This window comes from Cinclus cinclus, chromosome 3, assembly GCF_963662255.1.
Source record: "Cinclus cinclus chromosome 3, bCinCin1.1, whole genome shotgun sequence".
Taxonomy (NCBI): domain Eukaryota; kingdom Metazoa; phylum Chordata; class Aves; order Passeriformes; family Cinclidae; genus Cinclus; species Cinclus cinclus.
In genome coordinates, this window is record NC_085048.1 from 32157872 (window position 1) to 32184467 (window position 26596).

At 39.2% G+C, this 26596-nt stretch overlaps 1 protein-coding gene across 2 annotated transcripts; it reads right to left on the reverse strand.

Moving 5' to 3' along the window:
- Positions 1-3944: 3944 nt before the first annotated feature.
- Positions 3945-26596, reverse strand: HMGN3 (high mobility group nucleosomal binding domain 3). Of its 2 annotated transcripts, XM_062488601.1 has the most exons (7): positions 26455-26596; positions 12133-12183; positions 8069-8098; positions 7376-7423; positions 4934-5049; positions 4730-4820; positions 3945-4429 (listed from the first exon to the last, which is right to left on the reverse strand). In XM_062488601.1, the coding sequence occupies exons 1-7, from the start codon at positions 26467-26469 to the stop codon at positions 4391-4393; spliced, it is 390 nt and encodes a 129-aa protein (XP_062344585.1). In that variant the 5' UTR covers positions 26470-26596; the 3' UTR covers positions 3945-4390. The 2 variants fall into 2 exon arrangements, with proteins under 2 accessions (XP_062344585.1, XP_062344586.1); XM_062488602.1 differs by lacking the exons at positions 4730-4820; positions 26455-26596 and adding an exon at positions 25914-25961 and having other exon boundaries at positions 4936-5049.

Here is a 26596-nt window from a genome sequence, read left to right on the forward strand (position 1 = left end):
TATCAAGCAGCTTAGTATCTGAAATTGTCCAGTATAAATTCCGTTTTTATGGGCCTCAAGTCTGAAATTTATTTCTGAATGAGAATGGAAACGGTGATAAAACAATTCCTACAAGTTATAGTACCATAACATAAATGCAGTACTAAAATTAAGAGCAATGGCCTCACACAATCAGGTTTATTTTTGAGCATGAATTTAAATTACTAGCTTTATCCTTATCTTAGCAGGTATGCAAATATGATTTTCCACTCATACTATGATTAGCATCAATAGACAAACTTAAAATAACTTACTGTTAGTTAAGTGAGTTTTCACCAGAACTCACTTACAGCCACTTTCAAGATGCTTGAAAGGGTATTTTGCAGTATTAGTAAAATACCTGTTAGTCCCTGTCATCACAAAGGGCATAATGTATCAAAACAGTTTATTTCTTATACTGTCCATTTTCTATGGGAAAAACCATTAACTATTTCATTCTCATCTATTATAAATGCAGAACTGGACATTCTAGAAAGCAGTTACAGGCAATTTGACAAGCCAATTTGGCTACAGCTAAGCAAGTAACAGCTTTATGGTAATTTCAGTTTTAAAATAAAGTAAAAAAGCATGTATATTAGAAAGAACAGTAGAAAATTATTTTTTTACCAAAAATAATGGCATTGAACATTCTAATGCCTCTACTGCCATTATGTATGCAGAAATTGAACTAACAGTGAAAGTATTCTTCAGTTTTCATACAAATAAAAGAAAGATAACAAACTTTGAGCCAGGAGGGTGACAAGGGCTTGCTATACTGAAGTTGTTTGTAGACCATCTCCTGTACTTTTAGTGCTTTAATTCACATATATAAGTTTACTGTCTTATTTAATATAAATGTAAATTGTGGGTTCAATTATTACTTTTTCCAGTTCCACTAGAAATTTAACTTGTATTTTGTTTATTCTGTGATTTTTTTTCTTGTATTTTTCCCTTTCCCTACTTTTTTTTTCTTTTTGCAGTTATGAATAGCCCAAATAACTCAATTTTTAAGGGTTGAGCAAGATGCATCAAAACAACTTAATTTTCACTGTTGTTTGGCATAAGGTTTAATTTTCCATCAGGATTGCTGTTAATGGGTTGAATCTTATCTGCAGATCATGAAAAGCTGCCTTTGCCATTGAACAGACAAAACACCAAGGTAGCCTTGTGCTGACATATGCAATTAGCCCAAGGTCAGTCAATTATAGGGCAGTAGTGGAAAGTGACAACCAAGGGGAATTATATAAGGCTAAGGGAAGGGGAATCTTTAACTACTCATGAGTAACTTTTTTTGAACATTCATTATGTCTCATTTCTGATGCATTTGCCTCCTTTATACTTTAATGGTCCTCCCCAGTTCAGCACCCCCAGCGACTCTCCCAAGCCAGATGCCACTTGCTCGCTCTCCTCACTTCCACTCATCCTTCCCACACCAGGGATGGAGTTGAAAACTGGAGGCACAAAAGGTATAAAATCACAAGTTGAGATAGGAACAGTTTACTGGAAACAGCAATGAGATAAGAAAACAGTAACAGCAACAACACCAATGACAAAAGTATACCCAGAGTGGGTGATTTACACACAAAAATGCTCACCAAGCCTGAGATAAGTAAACAATAAGGAATGAACCCTAAGACCACCACTGTAAAGGGACATGCTTCTCCTTGGAGGAGACAGAGTCCCTTCCCCCCAGCTCTGGGACCCTGGCCATGAGGTAAGATGGTATTGAATAACATTTGGGTCTTGAACACACCCACACAGCTCCAGGCTCTGCCCCTCACAGCCACTGCAAAACACTAACCCTGTCCTTGGCTGACACTTGGACACCTTCACTTTATTTTTATTTTTTTAAATGTACCCTGAATTACCCATCTGTTACATCTCAGAAAGGACAAATACTGTTTTCAGGGATCCCTCCAAACCTTCTGCATAAGTGTGAAGCAGTCAGTCATTAAATACTGATGATACAAGTTTCCTTATGGCAGAGATGTGACACCTGGCACTTCCAACTGCCACTTTAAAAATTAAATAATTACATACTTCCTGAAGGTGCTGTGCACATCACCACCTGCCCACGAAGACTCTTGCTACATATGTGTGACCATTCTAATTTTAAAAACATGTTCTAGAATCTGATACAGTGCCTCGAAGACTTCTCTGAGAATTTGACATGTAGAGAAAAAATGTAGGTAAACATGACATTTACAAAGCACTTTTGAAAAACCAGAAATGTTAAGTGAATCAGCAGGGTAGTGTTTCACTGCACTTTAGCCAAGTGGATATTTTGTTAAATGCTTCCAATGGAATTCTGGCACTGAGCTGAATCTCTTAATCTGGTTGAGACAACAGAAGAATTTTGTGCCAGAATTACTAGGTCAAGATATTGTGCAATTAGTTTAAGGACCCAACTTTTACCCACCTCTTAGCCATTTATTAAAAGAGCTCTCCTTAAATAAGTCTGTCCAGAGAAGTGTGTCTTCTATTGCTCATGCCTAAATTAAAGGGGTAATTTCAAAAGTTGAGTGTCTAGTTAAGATTAGGCAACTAATCTCTTCACAATCCACACAAAATGATCAGAGTACACACACACACACAGAGGAACAAGAAGCTCATAAATTGAAAAAATGCTTACAAATAGCACTTTGATGATTCTGTGAAGGAGTTCAGATGGTTCAACTTCCTATAACCATAGTTTCTAATAGACTTTCAACAGTGTCCATCAGAAAGGAAATCAGAAGTAGTGTGCAGGATTACCAGATGTATCATTGGGTCACACTGAGGACTTTCCTTCTCATTGTCTACAGTTTCTGTTACAGCCCTCTGCCTTCCATCTCCAAAAGTGGAGCATTACTTTAAATTTTCTTACAAAACTAAGTTCATGCTGCAGAGAACAGCCTCCTCTTCTGTGGGTGTAGCAAGCCTATCAAAAAAAGTGTAAGTGACATTTATATCAATGCAGGTCTTAACTCCTATTCTAGCTAGCAGAGAGTGTTTTGGCAATCAAGCTTCAATTTTTAAGTGCAGATATGCTTGGCTTCTTTTTGGTTTTAATTGAAAAAGGCAACTAGAGACTTCTTCCCAAAGAATAAATAGAATGCTAGGTCAGGCAACAGTCATTTATTTATTTATTGACTTAAACAAGCAAAAGGTACCCTCAGACATAATGGCTACCACTTGAGCAATACAAATCAATGCTACTGAAGAACAGGGAACATCTTTTCTTTCACCCCTCCCATCCCAGAAGTAACAATAGAAACACCAGGACCCCTAGAGAAAAGAGAAGGAGAAAAATCATAAAAGGTACTTAGAATGAACTGCAGAATTGAAACACAAGACACTAAAAAAGTCATTAGCTGATCTACCACATCACCACAATCACCTCAATCATTGTTCCACTTCCACCAGGTACCAAATATATAGCACTGTTTAACAGCGATTTCAACGTATTAACAACTGTCCTCAGCTGAAGCAGAACAGTAATTACTATTTACATTAAATGTGAGGTTACAGATGGAAAGAAAGGTTTTCATAGACTATAATGCACATTAGAGAAAAGAGAGTGGGGACAAACAAAGCTACTTTTAAATTACTGTACTCCATCAATCAAGCAATTTGTTCTATACTGATAGCTCACTGAAGACACAATATCGTGTCAGAGTCTGGCAACTCTACTCACCCTGTGACAGTGTATCTGATGACTGTATCTATGAAGAACTTATCTGTAAGTCTCCTAAGTTGTACACCACTGAAAATCCCAGTTTGCTGCTCCTGTGTGGGTGGTTTTTAATCAGACATCAGCAAAAGAAAGCAAACACACCACATGCAAAACAACTGTTACTAAATCATTTAGTCTTCCTTGTAACAGTCAAAGATGTGAGTAAGGCATTCCTCAGATTTAGAGAAAACATTAGGAGTCTTTAGTTTTGCAGGCAAGGAGACCTTTTATTTTAATCCATTAAAAGAACCCAAAATAGTCAGCAGGTGGCCACATCTATCCATGTTTCATTAAAATCACATAAAACCTAAGTACAAAAGCACCACTGATTATTGCTCTAGAAAAACTGCATGAAAAATTCAAATACACACAGTAAAAACATCACCATACGCACAAGACACAACTTCTTAAAGCAAGTGTATGGAATGCTGATCCAATTTTACACATACCTTGCAATATTAAGTTGATATTTGTATTACTTGGCAACAATGGGAATTTCTAAAAGCACAGTTATGAGAAGGGAAATGTTCATATACAGTTTAATATGTCAACTATCATAGTCCTAAAAAAATTAGCATTTACAAAATACTTGATAAAAATATCTTTTAAAACTTGTCCAAGAGGTACATAAAATCAACCCAAAATTTTCATGGAATTTCATTCATTCTTGTCACCTACAGATTCAGTTTTCTGAGCCTGTGGAGAAGAAAGAAAGAAATTAAATTACTATAGTGAAATGCTACTAGGTACCTAAATACCCATACTATCCTTAGTCCTTTGATTTCTTACTTGCAACAGCTCCAAACCTGTTTCCAGAGGACATCTACACAACGGGAACATGTACAGTCACACACTTTTCTCAACTCATCGGTCCCAGCTTTTCAAAAGCAATACAAGCCTTACCTGTCAGCTTCCATCGTTCACACTGAAAAGCACCACACTACCACCTGTTTCTATTCACTGCACACATGCTGAATGCTCTACCGCACCCTTAACTTTCACTGTTTCAATCTGCCCTTTTACTGACAGTGTGCTGGGTGGGGCACCTCTGGATGTTGAAACACTAACAGTTGAGCGAGATGCGAATCTGCAATAACATTATGGGCAATAAAAAGAAACATTATGAACATGCTAACAATGTCTGAAAGGCTGAATAATTAAAAACACTGATTCAATCAGCAGGAGGTATGTGTGGAAAGTACCTCTTCAGCTTTATTTTCACCATTTTCAGATGGTGTAGTACCTTCCTTTGCAGCTTCTTGCTTTTCATCCTTCTTCCCTTTAGCACCTTTGCTGGCCTTTGTTCCAGGTTCCTTCTGACAGAAGATTAAAAACACGGCCATAGACATCGTGTGAGTAGCCAGAACCCTGTATTTTTATCAAAACAACTTTAACGTGAACTAAACAGCAAGTCTTGGCAAGCTTCACGTGCTGGACTGAAACAGAAAACCATCTAAAGGCTACATGGAAACTGTAAACCCATATAAGCCACATAGAGACTCAACATTTCTAGAAAATGGTCTGCTTCTTTAGTATTCTGCTAATTTTTACAGGGATACAAAACTGCATCAGTCTACCTTGGTAGAGCTATCCTAAGAGGTATATACAGGATATGTGAATGAACAAATCCAATTACAGTATATTGAAAAGCTTATTCAGCCAAGCACAAACACCAAGCTGTTTGTGAACTACAGCACTTACTCTTTCAATTAACAAAAAATATTAAATTTTATTTTAAAACCTAAGCTTTTTTGTTGGCTGACCTTTTGTTATTTTGATAACAACTATAACGAGCATTCCATGTCAATTAAAAAACCAGCCAACACGCCAGGGAGACAAACTGCTAAAAGTCTATCTGCAGCAACACAAAACAAGAAAGTTCCTTTTGATAAATTCTAACAGCCATAGTTTCACTTCGAGATTTGCTCTTAATTCTTATGTTGAAGTCTACTATTTTTATAAGTCCTTTCTCTATGTACTTGTTTATGTTTGTGATCTAAAGGTTAGCAGAGACATAGGTTAAATATTTAAAGTGCGATGGGATAAAAATTAAAAAGGTATTGCATTTAGTATTTTAAATTTGTATTTAAAGTAGTTCTGATAAACACTGGATATCTTTCATGCAAGCATTAGCTCCAAATTCTCCATACAAAATGGCAATAATAGCTGCAAACAGGGATATCAAGGTCTGCCTTCCTTCATTTACTACCCTTCCCCACTGATGCCCATACAGGACTGGGGCAGTGAGGAGAGAGCACCAGTAATCCCAGTTCCAGGGCAGTCTGAATTACTCCTTCTACTCCTCAGCTTCAATGTTACATAGCAGTTCATAATTTGGAAGGTTACAGGTGGTACGAGCATAGTTACAACTCTTCACCTACAAAAGAACAAACTAAGGAGTTGACTTAGTGAATTCATAACACGCAAGTTTTTAACAATAAAAATTATCTCAAATCTGTGCCATCTTTCATTGCTTTCTAGCAAGTTCAGAGTACAAATTTGCTCTTTTCTGTTGAGAAGACCAAGATTAATATACTCCTTACAAATGTGATCCAGTTAGGGATAACTATTAGGGATAGCTATTCCAGTTTCTGGAATAAAAATACTAACTGTACTAAAACGTTACATACAGTAATATCATAAAGGATTTGAGTCACCCAAAATAAGCTTCAAATGTCTGTAATGCATTTTAGACTGGGTCCATGACACCAAGCTCGTCCCACAGGTACATGAAGCTACAGAAGCTCCCACATTCCCTTCCTTATTAATCATCTTTTTAAGAGGGGAGCAGGATGGACTCAGCAAGACAACTGGTAATTTTTTATGATAAATCACACCGTATTTAAAGTCAGAGTTTTACTTTCACACGTGGAATTTGTATCCTGGCACTTGCCCAACTGAGATGACAACAAAAGGACTTGAAAAATGGAAGTGTGAGGAGTGCTAGATTCAGTGTCCAGCATGGAGGCTTTTTTCCCCATTAAAGCAATTGCTCTTATTCAACATTCCCCTTAGGCACAAATAAATCTTCGGTTTCTGAAGTACATCATTTACATGCAAAAATCCTGAAAAGGTATTTCAAACACTAATAAGATTTTAATTTGACTGTAACTGGCCCAGAACCATTCAATTTAAATATATTTAATTTCACCTTTAATTATAATTGTGCATTCTCAGCAACAGCCAGGCTTCAAGAACAGATAAGAATTTCTCAGTACAAAATGAAGTACTGCACCTCCAGACAAGCAAACAGAATGATACAGAGTAATCTCAAATGCTTTTGTAGAAATTGCTACGTTTCAGAGTTTACTCAACCAAGCCTGTACTTTTCAGGAAAGGTGTAGTAAAGGTAAAAATTCTTCTTAAAGTAGCAATTCACTACAAACTAACATGGTCTGCATATCAAACAGGCAAGACATTTTCTTTGGGCCAGCAATGAGGCCAGGAAGGGGTGGAACAGAAAGAAAAGAATGATCTAATTCGTGGGCTTTTTCCAGGGAGGGGGGCAGGGAGCTGCAGAGAGGGAAGGAAAGCCCATGCCTCAAAAAAAAAAAAAAGCTGTGAATTGAACTGTATGTAACATAAAGAAGGAGTATACTTGCTTACTATTGGCTAAAATGATGGTAACTAAAGAGTATTTACCTTTGTTGTTTTCCTTGGTTTGGGTTCAGGTTTTGGTGGAGTAGGTTTCTATAAAACAGTTTTAGTTGCACAACATGTTAGACACACCACCAGAAGCCAGCCTCCTCCACACCCTGCTTCCCTCCCCACCCCACACCTTCCCTTACTTCCTGCTCAGTGCATCTAGAAAAAGGCTGAAAAACATTACTGCACAAATGCACCTCATCTCTGTACACACTTGTTTGTTTTAGTTCACTCATCTAGAAAGGAAAGTAATTTTGGGGCCATTCTATGAGTAAAACACTGAGATTAGTGGTAACTATTTAAGAAAACCCCATCAACTATATTCTAACAGGGAAGGAGAATTAAACCAAGTACTAGCAGGGGCATCATATGAAGTCCTTGAAATACAGCTCCTTCTCCCTCCCAGAGAACTAGCTGCATTTCCACAACTAATATCAGCCTGCAAAATGAAACAAAGTCAATACTGCACCTAACAGTTCTGCACTGAAGTAGGGAAATATATCTTTTGTCAGAACAACCTGAAAACCTGAAACCAAGAAAACAAAGATAACTTCATTGCTAGCGTTCTTAAATACCCCTTGGCAAGAATAAAAATTGAATCATGAAAAATGTAAAAAAAACCCCTTGTTTGGTCTGAGAAACCATATGTGCTTCGAAAAGAATATACCAGGAGTTACTATACATACTTACAGCTGACAGTCTTGCTGATCGTCTTGTGGGCTTCAGGGGAAAATAAAAAACAAGCAAAAAAGGGACATTTTTATAGGCTTACAGGAAAAAGTATCCAAAGCAATACAGTATCAGTCATTTCATAGGATAGCATAAAATATGCCTCTACCAAAATATGTGTCTATTACCAAACACAATTCACATCTTCTTCATCTTGGACTCGCTAAATTTTAAAGGGACAGAATGATGCAGAAGTTAGAAATAAAAGTTTTTCAGGAACTGTAGCACCTAAACTGATGCCTTCTTGGGACTACCTAAAAACAGAGGTCAGACAAATTTAAGGGATTAAAAAGTGGTTATATTTATTGAAGGCCTTCAGGTACATTTCAGGCAGACAAGCCCCCCCCCACCCCCAGGGGCTACACCCAAAATGGGTGACAGGTCAGGGGTTTTCATACTTTTATAAGTTTGGTCCATTTGCATATTGGGGGTTCATCTTCCAATTACATCTTCAGGTAATGAAGACATTTACCCCAAGTTTGCTCCTCCCCAACTCACTTTTGCTTACTTTTCTCAGGGCCTGAGACAGCAAGGTGTCCTTGATTCCCAGGCCTAGAGAGGAATTGTTTTGTCTGACCAAAATGAGAAAGCAGTAGCTAACACCCTATACGGAGTTTAGAGTTATACACTAAAGAACTGCAGGATTACAAATATAGGAAAAATATAAAAGCTAAGATCCTAAGGCATCAAAATATACACACAGTTAAATGCCTGACATACACCTCCCTTTTCCAACTACTTCTGACTCCCTGCTCTATGAAAGGTTCACAAATCCAGTAAGCTTCACTACCTGTGCAAAGGACTGAACCTTTTTTATACACACTAAGAATGATGTTTTTAGGATCTAGCAGATGTTACTTGTAAGAGTGGGCACAAATACCATCTGATTAACAGCTGAATAAAGTTAACATCCTTCTCTAGAGGATATCAGTGTGCTAAAATTTCAAAACATGAAACTAAGTCCTTCCACTTCCTCAGTTCTCCACACACTCACTCTGAGAGTCCAGGTGCACAAAGACAGCTGCAGGATGAGAGAGAGAAATTATTTCTTCTATTTAAACACAGATCTCAAAAGGAAAGACTTGAGCCAGATATTCTGCTTCTCTCCAGCTTTCTTCATCACTTTAACACACTTTCCCTCTTAAAATTTTATTTCATCCTGCTCTTTGTCATAAATTTATTACTGAAGTCTTAAAAATACTAGTTAGCTTGTTAGTTCATTCACAATATTTTTGTATGAATTCAAACAGATTCACAGCATGGTTAATAAAATGAGCTAAAGTCTGGCCTATGTCGTAAAACCAGAATTACACCTGTGGCGAAAATAAAGGGAGAACTAAACTGCAACAAATATCCAACATAACTCAGCTTAAAAAGAGAATCAAAACTACTTCTAATTACATATTAAGCATTTAAGTTGAGCTGAAAAAACATGGCTCTGCACATCCTGCAACAGGAAAAAGCTCTTAATATCTGAAGAATGCTGTAATTTGTGTTCATTGGAGCCATTCAAGAATTCTTAGTGAAAAGCAGTAGTGAATAGTTCAAATCTGCATCCAGCAAAATAGAAGCATTAAAAAAAAGCCCTAAAGATACTTGCAGTTATGAAATATTTATGCATCATTAACAGCAAAAAGGTAAACCTCTCTCTTCTTGGCAACTGAGTATATCAACTGCTTAAGAAGCAGCCTAGCATTATTTTACAACAGGATAAAGAAAACGTTTCAGTTGGCCAGGTAATCAAAGCACCTCTAACTCAAGGTATCAACTTCTACAAATCTGCTTTCTTAATCAATTATTTCTATCCCTTTAATGTTTAGGAACTGAAATGTTTTTTTGCATGCATCTACTTTTTGAAGCATCGTATGTTGATTTAGGCAAGTTATAATTCTCTCTCCTACCTCTGGTTCCATGACTTGTTTGCCATAAGAAAGTCAGCATAAACCATAAATTCTTCAAGAATGCTTGACAGCTAAGTAATTTTAATTCTCATGTGGACTTTGTATATATTTTTGTGCTACCTTATTACAAGGAGGGAACTAGAACCAAGTCAGCAAAGGTCACATTTTCATGTGCTTTGGGAACCTTTGTCCCATCCAAACAGCTGTACTAATCCAGAAATTAGCAGCTCACCCAAGAATCTGTTTGACACTGTCCCGCTAGCAAACATCTATGGAAAGAGTATGAAAAGGAGGAGACAGAAGAACTCTTGAGCACTCTGCTACTGCACCAGCTTCTGGCAATCTGAAGTTGCCAACTTTCCAATCTGGATATCATATACACATCATGTGTTTAAATAGTCCCCAAGGGTTATTTTCTAGACAAATCTGTTTAATAATATAGTACTCATTTACACTTTCAGTTTCCATAACATCCTATGTCAGTGAGTTCCATAATGGGATTATGCACCACATGGAAAATAAAAAGCAAAACCTTCCCCCTCTGCTGTCTCTTCTTTTAACTTCTTGCCTCTTACTGTCATCAAATTCCTCCTTTACAGCTTTCATGAAGAGTAATTCCCTAACTGCCTTTCCTTGTGTTACTATTTTATCACAACTCCATTATATAAAATATAAAGAATCCTAGAAAAACTGTGTTGTTTGAGTTGTTTAGCTTTTTTTTTTAAAGCTGCTCTACATCCTTTATTTGTCCCACTGTACTTGGTATCCTTTTAATTCTATCATGGCCTCTATCAGGAGAGCTTCATTCAGTACTTCCATATCTGAGAGTACATCAAATTAATCCTGTCATACACAGATGCTTACTCTGTCCACTAGCATTTTTTCCTATGTTTTAGTTACTTTTCTGTTTAGAACTACTGACATTTTCTGGTAACTATTCACTGTGATTTGACAATCTCTCCCCTGATTAACAGCTTGGTGACCACCACTGGGTCTTCCCCTTCGTATTAATCTGCATTTCTCCATACTGAATTTCTTTTGATATTTTATCACTTGGTTATGTATTAGTGGCATAACAGCCTTCTCAGCCTCTCTCACTTCTGAGTACCTTTACAATTTTTTGTAAACTTCAGCAATTTTTGTAATTTATTACCTTTTCTCCTAGATACCATTAACAAATATATTCAGCAGCAAAAGCCCCCCAAAAAATTCAGTACTCCACTGATAATCTCCTCCTTTATGAAAATTAACTTTCACTCCTCCATTCTCTTAAGTTTATATGTTAGAAATTCTTAGAAAGATCTTCAATGCTAGTTAGTTTCTTTAAGCCTGCTTAGGAACCTTGTGAAAAAGTGCTCTTTACATGCAAGTAAACTACAGTGCATGCCAATAGTTTACTTGCCATTTTCTTGATCAAATATGCTCCAAGATTTACAAAGAGAGCAATTATATATTCCTCCATTCTTCTCAGAGCCCTGGTTTAAATTTGTCTGCCACAAAAGAAGGCAACCTAAGAACACAAATTCTCATAATTCTCTACCTGTTTTTAAAACCCATATTAAGGACTGTAAAAAACAAACTAGCAAGCTTTATTGTAGATACCAAGATATCACCAGCTGTCTTCTTGCCTTCTCTAACAGAATGTACCATGTCCTTTAAACAAATCCAGTCAAAGAAAACACACAAATGTGTCAGCTGCTCCAGTTTAGAGTCTGGTATCTTAATTCAAGACACCCTCCCATCAAGTCACTTAAGCTAAGAATAGTTGTGAAGTAGACTGACTGAGGTGTGTGCATTAACCCTCTTCTGCCAACCCATTGGAGACAGAGCAACAGCTCCAGCCAGTAACATACTACACTATCACCGCAAGATCCACCAGTTTGTCCATGAAACCCCTAAAACTTTCTCAATTTTATTTGGTGTAGTAGTAAGTTGTATAAATCCTCAGTACACCAAGATGAAATCAAGCCAGATAGCAAAACCACATTTGTACCCTGTCTGTATTCCCACTGAAAACAGCTCACCTGAAGTGCCAAAGAAATGCATAATATTCTGATATCGATGACTGCAAATCTCCAGTTAAATAACTACATACCAAAACAAATGAAATATATATATACTTGCCTCTTGTTTAGTTACTTTTGCCGCATCCTTGCCTTCAGCACCCTCTGGAGACTGAAAGAAAATATTAAATCAATGTTTTTATTACAGACTTAAAAGCATGCAGACAACAGCAAAACAAAGATTATGGAGAAGGCTGACTGCTTTTTCATTTGCAACAACTTAAAGCAGCCTGAAAATCTGCATTAGTATGTACAAGTACAAGCAGCACTGTACTCCAACCAGTCTCTTTACCAAAACCAAGCAAGAACCCAAGGACTGAGCACCAGGTACATACCTATCATCCCATCACATACCACCCCTCAGAGTCCTTCTAGCCAATTAACTAAAGCATCCACAGGCTCCAGTGGAAGCTCCATCTAATCAGCTATGGTAGCACAACAGTAGGAACTGGAAATCTGAGGTTTGCTGTGTGACAGCTTTTGAAATCCCCAAGAAATTTAACACATTTTTTTCCCAAATGTGAACTTAAACTGTTAGGAGATGCAGTGAGACGAACCAAAAAACACCATTACTGAAGTGAATGATTTAACTCCTTTACTCCTTTTTCCTCTCAGCCTCACTCAGCTGGAAGTTTTAAAAGTATCCTTACATCATATCTCACCTCCTCCATCACAAGAGCATAAATCAGTAAAACGCCCGGACATTGACAGGAAAGCTTGGGACAAACATGTATCTTCTCAAGAACAAAGTATCAACTTGAACATTGCAAAACTAACCCGGCCTAGGTACTAGAAAAAGGTTAATATAATTAAAGAAGGCAGGGCAGGTGAAATCAAGCTTCCCTTTTGTTTACAACTCAAGATGTGTTACAATTCACATTTTGCAAACATTTGCGTTTCCCAGGTAGGAGCAGCAATTCCTGAATAAAGAGCAAGCAGCAAACTGTTAAGAGACAAACTACAAGAGTGGCGTATTTCAAAAAGGCATTTTACAGGCAGCAGAGAAGGCAATTTGGTTGTTTTGTTTTTCAATCAGTAAGGAAGCAGGCTAGTTATCTTTATCCTTTTCTTTCCATTTCACTCTTAATTCAAACTTCCTCACAGATTTTGACACAACATGTCTCAGAGTTCGATAGCTATGGCTTGAAGCAGAGAAAATGACTGGCTAGTTTGCGGCAGTTGTCCTGTGCCTTCTCCTGGCACTGGGCTCTAACATATTTCCAGAAAGACATCCCCCCCACTAGGGATAAAACATGGCTTTGTTACTGTGCACTCTCCCGACAGAAAAGAAGCATGCCACAAGAGCAGCTGCTTAAAAAAAAAAAAAAGCTGAGGACCGATCATGTAAGTAGCTTGAAAACAGCACGAAGTTAAGCAGCATCGCACAGTGTAGAACTCAGAATAGCAACAGGCAGGCATCCAAAATGGAGCCTAACTGTTCCCTATGCAATTGCAGCCTCACCAGTCACCTGCAGGACCGTTTCAGGTTTGCATTTCTAAAAGTCCTTCAGTTTGGTTACCAGGGAGTTACTGCAGCTTGATGTTGTGATGCAGGGAGCATCAGAAGTCATAAAGAAAACAAAAACAAGCTATTCCATTATTCCTGTCAGTAATGAAGTCCTGTGTCCTACAACCTTCCTATTCAACTCACAATACAGGATATGCTCTGGGGATAGCTTTTCTCTTGCCCGTGAGTTCATAAGATCTCTTTCTCCCATATGAATTTTCTCAATTCTAACAAACTTGTGCTGCACCCTTTCCCCAAGAGGGAACTCAAATAGCATGCTTACTGTCCAGGGCAGGACCTATTTATATGGGTCTGAGATTTCACAATCTTTTCCTCACAGTAGTCAAGAGACTTTAGATTTACAGGGATAGAGAGAGAAAGACGGCATGATCCATTTCCTTTGGAAGCCAAGCTCAAATACTTGTCATAAGCTAAACGAAGTTGACTGACACTCCACAATCAGGCTATTTTATCCTGCTTCACTTTTGGGAATCGTAGAGCTCTGAGAGAGGGCTAAATTATCCCAAGATGGCACTGCCACATGCCAACAGCCTTGCAGGAATTACACAAGAGCTAACTCTCCACCTGCAGTACTGCACAGTTAACACATAGTAATTTACCACATTCTCTTTAGCACTTATGAAAGAGAAGTCTCCTACATTTCTGATAGGGCAGTCTGATTTTAGATGCCAATACTACTACTAGACAGCAGATTAAAAAAAATGCTCATGAGGCTAACCACAGGGGGGAAAAAAATCATATTAAAATACTCTTAACACAACCACAACCTCTGTATACTAACTACTGTGATACATTACACAACATACTTCAATTAAGTTAGATAATTAATTAGCCCAGCATTCCCTCTCAAGTTAGAAAACACAACAGCAATTCTGAAGGCCATATAACTTTTCTCCATGAAGGGACATGGACAATGATAGTAATTTCTTAGTTGTGAATAAGCAGCAAGGGGTTCTGACATGCTCTCATTTCCATTTCCAACCAGCTCCCTCCTCTCTGCAATCACTGCAAGTCCAGACGTTTGGTGGCTGGGCTTGCCCTCCCAACCTTGGCTCCCCAGTATGCTGGCAGAGCTGCATGGGAGGCCATATCATGAGTAGGTAATGAATCCAGCTGAAAAATAGCCTGCTGTTTAAACAACTGCATAAATATTATAATATAGAGACAAATTATAAATATATAGTCTTCCCTGCTCCAGTAGAATGATTTTACTGCACAGCTGCACAAACAATTGAGTCAGTACAACAGACAAGAATGCAGCGGCATAGGGCAGCTGTGGCAGCTGCCACCAAAAGAAAATAAATATATGTCAGGTATGGCTATGACGTATTTGCTAAAAGAGCAACAGAAACTTATTTTCTCCTCTGAGCTCTTATGGGTCCCAGCTGATGTGGTTCTTCATACCAATTTTTGCAATACTTTCTCCTCTCCCTGGGGAGAAGGGAGATTTATACACAAATGGATTTGTGCCAAGCATAGTTTCCAAAGAACTCAGCATGCCCCAAGCAGAGACTGTCTGCACTACTATCTGGAGTCACAGGACTTACATGTAGATCCCACGACCACCTTAAAGCCTTTGCCCTTAACTCTTCCACAGGAACCCTTCCCCCATTTTTTGTCCTAGTGAAAAACTACTGAAGAACCTCTGGTTTCAAAGCAACAAAATGTACTAAGTAACCCCTCCCCTTGGCACATTTTTCCTCATGACCTAATGTGATGGCTCACCATATTTCACATGACACCCCAGGCGCATTAAAATGTACCCTGAATACTGTGCTGTACATCGTAAACCAGTCAGGAGCAGGGACACCCACACTGCAAGTTTTGTGCTGCAAAATCAAAGACCAATACAAGCACTCAATCACTTGACAAGGGCAGCACTCCAGCCTCAGTAATTCTTCAGCTGTACTCCATCATATGCCTGTATCATATTTATAAAGTAGTCCCTATGGGCTTGCTGTCTGTGATACTATATGGATGCCTACAAGAGACAAAACAGTTTTAAAAAAGGCAAATGAGGACACAGACAACAATGATTTATTTTTTTTTTCTTTCCTCATAGAAGTACACACAAGGAATGATGATGACTGGCTATCTCTATATAAGCTTTTGACATTTGAACTACTAGCAAGTTTTAGGTTGAGATGACTACACATTGTATTAGATCTCAATTAGCACTAAATACTGGCAGTAAGATTGCAACTTAAGCTGTAGCTAAGCTTTGCAATATCTGTCACAGCTGCATAACTTCCAAACTGTAAGAGTGTCTATCAGCAACTGGCTTTTTTTTTTTCCCCACTTGCTTTTACCCCAGCTACTTTTAAGAGCAACCTAGAAAATTATATTGAGTGGATTGGATAAAACAAAGGAACATTAATAGATGGTAGAGAATGTTGAAAAACCCCTGGAGGAATATTAACATGGAGCTTATTTGTATACACAGGTCTTTCAACAGCTACATACATAGCTGGTGAAGTATACATAAGAACCAGTGTTTCCACACACCACAGCAATACTGCAGTATCTGCAATGCCAATATCATTACAGAACTGTTAGGTTGAAACCAGAAAACTAGATGTTTTATGTAAACATTTAACAGAAAATACAGGTCAATTTCCTGGTTTTACTGTTCTCAAAGCAAAGCTACTTGGTAGAGATGCACCACAAAAGAAACAAAGCTTCAATTTTTCAACCAAAACCCTGAAATATAAGCAGTATATAATGAGAGTACAGTAACCCAAAGCAGTGAAGTCACTGATGTCTTTTCAGAGATGCAAAGACACACATCTGAACTTGCAATGTCCCACTTCTGGATAAATACTTTGCTTGCACTATTATGAATAGATTTATTATAAAGAAGTACACTAAAAAGCCTGCAAAATGAGAATACAAGTACATGAGAAGTAACAGTCAGTAGAAGGTCGGTATAAAATTAAATAGATGGTTCAATCTCTGAAGGATTTTATTACAAGCTGAAACTCAACACCTTGGCTCCGAGGGGAGAGAAATCAGTCCTTTCATACCCACATGAAAACAAAGAAACAAAAAAAGTAGACGTAAATTTCGTTCTAACTACCACATTAAGAAGTTAGAAAGGCAGAAAGCCTTAACTGTCCTAGCACACGAGCATTCTCAATAGCATTTTCTCCCTTCTTTGCAAGCTGTTTGGTTCAGCCACATCTTCATACACTGCCTGTGAGGGGATTTGCCTGTAGATTTCCTGGCTCACTCTTGCAGCTGCAATTTCCATGATGTAATGCTTCTGGTCACTCCTCCTACAATTTTTTTCACCAACCAAAATAAGGTTAAAAAAAAAAAAAAAAACAAAACAAAAAGCACATTACAAGAGGAGCAGATGCATCAAATCCAAAGTCTTTCCAGGGTTTATTCCACTCTTCCTCTAAAATTTTTCTACCCCTCATTTCCTTTTGAGTAGAACTACGTATTAGACTAAATTTAATGCCATGAATGGTTTCCCCATACATACTATATCTTCCAATTACTTATCTTCAGAGGAGCTCTGAATTTTGTGCTAGTTCATAAACGTAATTAAAATGCTACTTATTTCTTGGTTTAGATTAATGAAGACTACATGTTGACTAATTTAACACCAACCAACTCTTGCAATACCCTTCTAACTACTGTTTCATCATTTAGCTCCTCCAGCTTCTTATCATTAACCATTGTTTGCAGCTAGTTCTTTGATCTGTTTTCAGTGGATAGAAGAGTGCTCACTGCCAAGCCAATGTGAATTAGCTTTGCAAGTAAAATTAATTCCCCCAATACATGCTTTAAGAAATCAGGTATTCTTCCTACTATGCAGCTTCAGTTCTTTTTTCTACCAAGAGTCTGATCCTGAATGAGGGAAAAACTATGCAAGCTGCTACTCAAAAAATTCTGCCAGAACCACAAGGGAAGTACAGCATAAAACTGTTTAGTGGCAGGCTGGATATTTTAAATACTTACCCAAAATTATATCTGTCTTGCTCTCTTCCAAGAAATGAGGTTGGGGGTTTTTTGTATATACATGTAAATAAGTCCTTCACAAGAAAAAAAAAAAAAGCCCAAAACAAACAAAACCAACTACACAAAACCCCATGCTGATTAAGTATTTATTCTTTAAGTATGTAATATTTTAATACTTTTGTTAATAATTATTACAATATTTTAAAATGTCATTTTTAGAATTTAAACCCTTCCGTCTTACATCTATTAAGAGCAGAATACCTAATTTTCTAAATCTTTGGGGGAGAATGTCAAGATCATAAAGCTCTGAAAAGATGAACGGTACTTAAAGGTTTAAAGACAAGCATTAATATGTCTTGTATTAATATGCTAATTACATATTAATTGGGAAAAATCAGGGAAAACACTTCCTGATCATGGTTTCCACTCTTGCTTAAAGATTCAAGTCAAGCAGAGTGACATGCTGACATGCAATGCATTTTCAAAGAGTATACAAGGAAATAATACAAAAACCCTGGCCATAAATAAAATCATTAGGTGCAGAAAATGCATTTTAATAAATTCCTTAGTTTTTAAGACAGGTGACTTACGTAAACTTTATGTTCTTCCAGATAAGACAGAAAAACCAAGTTAGAACTGGGGTATTTCCAGATAACCAAAACCAGACAGAATAAGTGCTTTTCCAGAAGAGGAAATGCCTTCATTGTAGACTGAGGTTTTGCTATTCCCACTGAAAAGAGGGTTAAAGATTGAAAAATGTAATTGAAAATGCATTTATATTTGACAGGACATTTTTAAAAATCTTGCAACTGCTTCGGCTTCATATTTTTCCTTCCAAGTTTATCCTCCCTGTAGTCAGTTTTTGAACATGACATCTACCTATGGCAAAGTGAAAAAGTAAGAGCAGTTCTTAGATGCTCAGACTTAAAAAAGAAATACACCATTGTAATTTAAAATTAGACAGACAGCTCCCTTTTCAGACAATGAAGTAATCAGCTGCATTTTGAAAAATACAGATGAGCCATGGGAGCAGAGAGCACTGAGCATTTGAAATGGTTCAGCTTCCCCTGAACACCAGATATGAAAATTCAGCTAGTTAGTGAGAATTCTTGTCTCTGTATTTGCTTAACCATTTTACTGCCACCATAAAATAAAAAGGCAGATGCAAAAAATATAACTGATTAAATCCAGTCTCTAATATTATTTCTCTAACTTTCAAAGCTGATGACAGTTCTGCAAGTAAGATGAAGCTGCTGAACTCATCCAAGTCCACATATAGAGGCAATTTTTAAAACATGCAAGATTATGTTCCAAAAATCTGTATTTAAATAGAACTGATCAGATTTGCAAAGTAAAACTAGCACACAGTACTTCTAAAAAAAAAAAATCTAAAAATAGAAATTACATTTAGATAACTACTTTCAATAACAACTGATTCCCTAAAATATCTACCTGTGACAAACAAAAATACTGTGAAGGACAGAAAAGAGGTGTTTAATTCCTCTTCCGCCTGAGGACATTACAGTGACAAAAACCACAATCATCCAGAAAAAAGGACCTTTTTTGTTGTTGTTTCAACTAACTGGTACTACAGAACATCAAACCTCTGAGATTCTGATAGCAGGTACCAAAACCACAACTGGTACAAAGCCTTAGATACACCCATCTCTCACATCCCAGTAATAACTACAGCTGTGGTTAAAAGCAGTATTGCTCTACTACAACAGTCAGAATGAAGAGCTTCACAGGCAACCAAAATGCAGCTTCAAGAGAAGAATAAACTAAAATGTCTCCAAGTGGGCACAGGTGGGATAAGGAAGAAACCATGCAGTAAAGAGGTAAAGGATGATTTCCTTCTACAAATAGACCACTGACACATCTCAACTCTGCTTGAGAGGACCAAAACACTGCAGAGGTAAAAATGTCCTTAGATCTTCATTTTCAAAAATGGAAGCTACTACTAACTCAGGTAACCTTAGGTCAATGGAGAAAGCTATGTGAGATGAGCAAACATACCAACAGTCCCAACAAAGCTGGCAATGATGCGAACACACACAATTCTTTTCTGCAGATAGATTCCAATGTTCTTAGGGAACACAGCATTTTTTATTTGCAACTTTCACTGTTACCAAGAACACCCACTCTTTACTATGGGAAGGCAGGAGCTGCATCTCCAAAAATTGGCAACTTCCAAAGACACCAAGTGGGTAAAAACCCATAAACTAAAAACCAAACCAAATGCCTCCTCCCTCAAGTGCTGCAAGGGTACAATTTGAGCACCGAGTTGTTCTGCTTATTCTAATGAATTAAAGAATACTCCTCTAGAAACTGAGTTAAGGACAATCAAGATGAACGCCTGGCTGCTGCTAAGAAGCATTCTGCCCTTTCCCACCTAATCATTCCTACCAATTCCAGCTTAACTCTGTGTCAAGGTATGGGAAACTAGATTAACAGTCAGGTCGGCCCAAGAAGTACCTCAAACAAATATGATATCCCACAGGTTAAATCAGAATAAGGACAGGAATGGGCATCTGCAATTTCTGGTTCCTGCCTATGTACAGCTGGAAGTATTTGCTGAACTTCTGTCCAAACTGTAAAGACCCACACTGCCAATTTTGCTGACAATAAAATTGGTATAACACCTTACTTCTTTTTTGCATGCAGCCATCTTCTCATTCCCAGCCTGCTCCTTTCTAATAATCAGTTACCACATGCTCATCGTGCCACTCTACAGCATCTCTAACTTGGATCAGTAAAATGATTCAGAATTTTAAAAAAATTCCAAATCACATTCAAAACTGCTCAGCAGACAAGCTCTAAGAGTCATGTCCTGAAAAGTAATTCCTGCATATTGAAGCACCTTTTTGGCTATTGGACTACAGGATAAATCACAGTGCTAGCTTAGTGCGGGTAAACAATAGAAAGTAGATGGTGGCCATGATGATCATGTATCATATCAAGTGCTAACTTCCAAGAAAAATCTCTGGACCTGGGTTACTTACACTCTAGGCAAAAGACAGTTACAATCCTGTCAAGCAAAATCCATACAACTTCTCTAAAGGAATTATACACCTTGGAACACACCATTCCTGTACACAGCTACTGTTCGGGTATAAAACAGCAGAAAAAGTGAAGTTTTCCAAATAGCTCAGAAGAAAAGCAACCTTAAACTAAATAACACATAGGTATATTCTACTTACATATACAGCTACATTCCATTTACACACAGGGATATTTTTTAAACTTGACAATACTGATACTCCAGCACAAAAAAATAACATTGTCCACATCTGAGTGTTGAACTACCATATACAGAAAGATGACATGCACCAATTGCATGCGCCTAGTCAATTTTGAAGTCAGAGTTGATTACTTCCAAAGATTGTACTATTATGTTTTAATGTGCCCAAGAAGCAGGAAGAATAATTTTTTTATTGACAAGTCAATTAAAACCTTGGAATTTTTAGGTTCCCCATTCTTAAAAGTCCAACTGTATTTTAGTGTAGTCTAAGAAGAAAATTTATATATGTTGCCAACAATTGCTAATAAATGAGTCAGACCTTTACAGACTGGTATGAAATTATCAAAAGTGCTTTAGATCATTAAATTCTTGGTCAATGACCTTTTCATCACCATAACTCAATGACAACAACAACAATAATAGCTAAAATTATATAATTAGCTCTAAGTTAAAGAGTCTCTAACAACAAATATTTGCTGCATGTAAACTTCATTTACTGCAATGTGACAGCAGCACTCCTCAAGTGTTTTTTCTTCACTGCCACTGAACATTGCTACATTGCTTTATATCCAAGCATTTCACGTGCAGATAAAAGTTTTTTATCTTTTCTGCTTATTTTTTCTACAGAAGAGGTAGATCCTTTGAATCAGTCTGGTCAACTGACTTTGCTGGCCTTCTTGGAGCAGGCCAACTAGGCAGTTTTCAATTGCTTTTAGACAACTCAAGGTTTAAAATTCTGCAATAGTTACAAATCCAGTACAATTTCTAAAACGTTAGTGGCAAAACTTCCTTCTCCCTACTACTAGAAGGCTCCTGCAATCTTTTAAGATGCTCTGGCACATCTGTTCTGTTTGTCTTGCTTGAATTTAAAGTGCATCTCTGCATAGCAATCGTTTTGCCTGTCCCTGCAAGGCATGCTGAAGGTGGACATCCACCTGAGGACTCCGCTGAGAAACAGGAATTTGTCAAAGTCAAAGGTATGTCAGTGACAGATGGAAAGAAGGGCATCATCTGCTGCTGCTTAGCCTGTTTTCCAGTAGTTACTGAATGGTCTAGGAATGACCTACCAGAAAACGTGGAAAGAGAAACTACATTTTTCAGAGCTCTGACTTTTGCTTTTAATTCTCATGGACTGGGAGAAAGAAGCAAGCAGTCAGCATGAATGGAGAGTGAGTCCAAGTAAAAATCTGGAGAAAGACGTAGACAGAGTAGGAATAGGGAAAGGGCAGCAGCCAAAACATCTGGATCTGGTACTGACTCCCTTTTCCTTTCTATTCTATAATCACCTACAGACTGTGAAATGAAGTACAGAACCTCCCCTATTTCTGTGTCTCACTGCTAACAGAGCCCTTGCGTTCTAGTATAAACTAAGGAGTGGTTTGCGACAAAGAAAAGAGCTTCCAACCCCAGTGCTGAAACAATTTATTGGGAAGATGAAAATCCCCACAACATCATTGGATCTTCTTTCCTGCCAAATAGCTTCAAAATGAAGAGAACCTTTGAAAAAAACCCACTATGTTACATATAGTACATCACATTGATGCAGACTGAATCACAGCTGAAGTATCAAGACATGGAAAGGGAATTGAAATGGAGCTGAACAGAACTTGAGTATACTTCATACTGCTGCACCATGGACACAAACTCACCTGCTACTATGCTTCGCAGAAACCTAGACTTCATTCTGCAGACCAAAGAGCAACAGCAAGATCATTCAGAGATACAGCAGAAAAAGAGCTGTCACCTGCAGGACCTCGGCTTCATTAGTCAATTGTCTGATCACATACAAGTTGCTCCAACAAAATTTTAGAGAACTGGTTAGTATTGCAAGTTTCTCAGTTTCCATGTACACAGGACAAAGCAAGAAGATGAATTTGCCAAAGTAACAACAAATGCGCCACTCAATAGTGCAGGAGGTGCTTATTAGTGGGAATAAAATGTCATGACAGACATCTTAACCTGAAAATTTAAGATAAAGAGACCATTCCAACAACTAAGCAATTTACTTCTGTGCCTCAATTCCCCCACTGATGGATGAATATCATGGATATTCTATTTGAATATTCATGACGCTTCAGAAATAAAAACTTAAACACACAGAAGAATTTAACTAAGAGAACTCACTTTAAGTCCTGACAAAAAAAAAAAAAACAAAAGGAGAATTTAGCAGCTCTAGGTTAGTACCTGTAAAAATATGCATTTAACCCCAAAGGTTAGAAAATACATTGATATCTAATTAGCAAAACAATCAGTAAGGGTCTCACCAAAATATCATGTGATCATGCAACTAAATAGGGATAGCACTACAACACGACAACAATGTGGTCCCTTCTGACTTCTCCTAAAGAAACAGAATTACAAGCAAAATACTCAGTGGGTTTGTTTTTCAGCAGTAAACATAACCAAGTACCTCAAACTTTAAAGAAAGTGAATTTGCATAGTGGAATGGGAACCTGTACCAGATGGTCTCAAGTAGATCTCCACAGCATCAACTGTACTGCAGAAACTACATTCCTGACTACAAGGAGCCAGCAAACAATCAAGTGAAATGGCTAATTAGACTACAGTTTTTTTATTTGCTCTGAAACAATGACAATATTTGAAGAGAGCAATGTATATAAATGATTAAAAAAAAGAGATGGCTTAAGCTGCACTTAGTCCTCACATGTGATTCAACTCCAAGTGTTTTCAAAACAACAAGTGATACTGCGTAGATTCAGATATTCACATCAATGAACAAGCTGGGTCATTTTGGAGTGCAATCTCAGCTAAATTACAGGCTCCCCATCTAATACTGGACAAGTCACCACTTGACCTATTAACATCCCTCAGACATGATGCACATTCACAAAGCAAGTGTCATTCATCTTGATGTATGCTTATGCACTAGATGTGACCATACCACAATTCTCCTTGTCGTCAGGTACAGAATGGTTCTTCATCCTTTTATGGATAATACTGAGATATTTCTACTGGGGCTGTTTCAAGGTCAAGGAGTTTGTCAATATGACCCAAGAGCTAATTCCACAAACACAAGTGAAAAGCAAAACACCCCAACCCATTTCAAGGCATTCTTTCTATCAGTGTCACAACAAGCATTCTGGTTTATCCCACAGTGGCATGGCACTTTTCTTGAGAAAGGCCATGTTCACACAACATGTTATTACAAAAGATGAAGGGTACAGAAATCTGACAGGAGCAGTCCAGAGTTCAACCCCTTTTTGCTTCAGCACAGAATTTAACACCATCTCAACAGTGAGTAAGTTCCTCCTTTTCTCTGTGACCCTCAAGCAATGAGTAATGACAACCCGATACCCTATGCCACCACCCTCTAGAGAAGGGGAGGCAGCTTACACATTTTTGGTCATAATATTCATCATGAACATAAGGCCAGGGACTTAGCAAGTGACTTGAGTTTACACAGAGATGAGAAACATCAGAGATGAAAATAAAAGCAAACAAAAAAATCAGCCAGCTTAGGTAACTACAGAGACACAAAAATAGATACAGGTGGATTTAAGCCCTTTCTACAATATTATTTACCGACCCTTGTAATAGTGAAAATTTCTCCTTTTGACTTTTGGAGTTTATTTCCTGACAAAACTTTCCCTGTTAGAAACCTTTTTATAAGGTAAAAATTTTAAGAGAAGAACTGACTATTAGTTGCATGTGATGGTTTTGTCTCCATGTTGAAACTGCCTGGTGTAATTATTCAGTTACTGCTGCACCACCAACTTCTCACTCTGAAGATGTTATTCTAGAATAAAACTGATTATTGTAAAATACTACAATTACATTTTTCTTAAAAAGCAAAACCATTAATCATACACTTTTCCTGGAACCACTGCTTCCCAAAACCCACACTTTGTATAGAAACTTTAAATGTAAATGTTCACCCAAACAATGTTAACCAAAATAAAATTTGCTATGGTGTTAATATGCATCTCCATTGCTCTCATCCCACATGCAACGTTTTGATCACTTATAAAAAATAATCTTCTAGAAATGAGACATGTTCTTATGGACTTACTACTGAAAGGTAGTTTCCCTTAATAAACATTTCACAACAGACCACAAAAACCTACAGGAGTATCTTTACCGGCACTTAGAAAGAACAGCCTGAAACATCTGTAGCATAAGAATGCAGAAGAACAAAGTAAACAGGGTAGGAAATTCATAAGGTTTCAAAAGTTGGGAGGTCCTCTGGCGACAAGCAAGAACACTAAGAGCACAGAAGCACGTGAGGGTGCAATGACAGAAGAGCAAGAGGAAAAAAAGCCCATCATTCACTGACTTCAAACCCAGTTATTCCTATCAAGCCCACAGTTGTATCCATTTTCAGAATCGGAGTCAGGCCCTCAACTACACATTAAATAATTCAGTAGCACACTTGACAATTTGACGTTTTGATACCTCCCACAACGAACAAGCAAGGGACAAGTAAACACCGAGTTACCAGGAAAGCATCATCTACCTGTAGCTTTATTTAAAGATTTCAGCCCCAGCCCAGAAAAGGTGTATTAGGAGGTCACAGGTGACATCTGGGAAAACCACAAATTGCCTTGCCTCGGCTGACCTAGTTAAAACTAAAGGACTGCAGATATGATTTTTTTTTTTTTGCCATCGCATGTATTAGTGTCAAGTCTCTCGTTACACTCCGTCAGCGCCTGGGAAGGCAAGGCAGCAAGTTCTCGACGAGGATCTCCGACAGAAGGGCCTCCTTCCTTCCCTCCCTCGGCCGCCCACCGCCGGGGCCCTGCAGGGGCGGGAGGGGGCCGGCTGCCGCCGTCCAGGCTCAGCCCGCCTCCTGCCAGCGCCGGAGCGCTCCCGGCGGCCGCGCAGCCACGGCTTCGCTTCCAGCGGGCACGGGAGGCACAGAAAACCCCCGAGACCGCCGAGCCCGGCCACTCAAGGGCCGCCCAAGTTTCTCTCTCTGGAGGAAGGCGGTGTCACTGCCGGCTCCCTCCCGGGCTGCCCGGAGAGCAGGAATCGGCCCCGGGCGGCGGGGGCCCCTCGGCCCCTCACGGCTCCCCCGGCGCTCCCTCGGGAAGCGCCGCCCCCCTCCCCCGGGGGCCCTGCCCGGATGGGCGCCGGAGTTGGTACATACGGGTCTGCCGCGGGAGGCGAGGAGAAGGGTGTAGTTTGTTTTAAACATGGCTTGCCTCTCCCCTCCTCCCTTTTACCATCGCGGCGGGATCCGGCCGCCCCGGGTGGGGGCTGCCTCCTCCCTGCCGCGGCGCCGGAGTTTGCGAGCAGGAAACTCCTCCCGCGGGGACCAGGGGCGAAGCCGCAGCTGCTGCAGCGCTTCTCCCCGGCGGCGGAGGAGGAAGGTGGGGGCTGGAGTTGTGATAGCGACTTCACCCCCCGGGGAGCGGGGCGACACCGCCCCGCGCGGCACCGGGAAAGTAAACAGGCGGCGGGGAGCGGCGGGGCGCGGTGCAGGGGGCTTGCAACAGGCAGCAAAATGCCCGGGCACGGGAGCCATCCGCGAACCCCAGCACGGAGCGGCGGCGGGAGAGCGGCAAGAGAGCGGCGGGCACCTCCGGCCCCCGACGCGCGCTTCACCCGCCGGCCGCCGCTGGGCCCCCCCGGCCCCACCCGGGGAGGGGAGGCGAGGCAGGACCCGCCGCACACCCGGGGCGCCTCACCTTTCTCTTCGGCATAATGTCCCTGCTCCGGGCCGCCAAAGTAAAGCGACCGAAAGAAGCTCCGGCAAAAGCGCGGGATCCGCCCGGCGGCGGCGGCGGCGACACCGGCGTGGCTGGTGCCCGCAGCTGTGCCCGCTCCCGG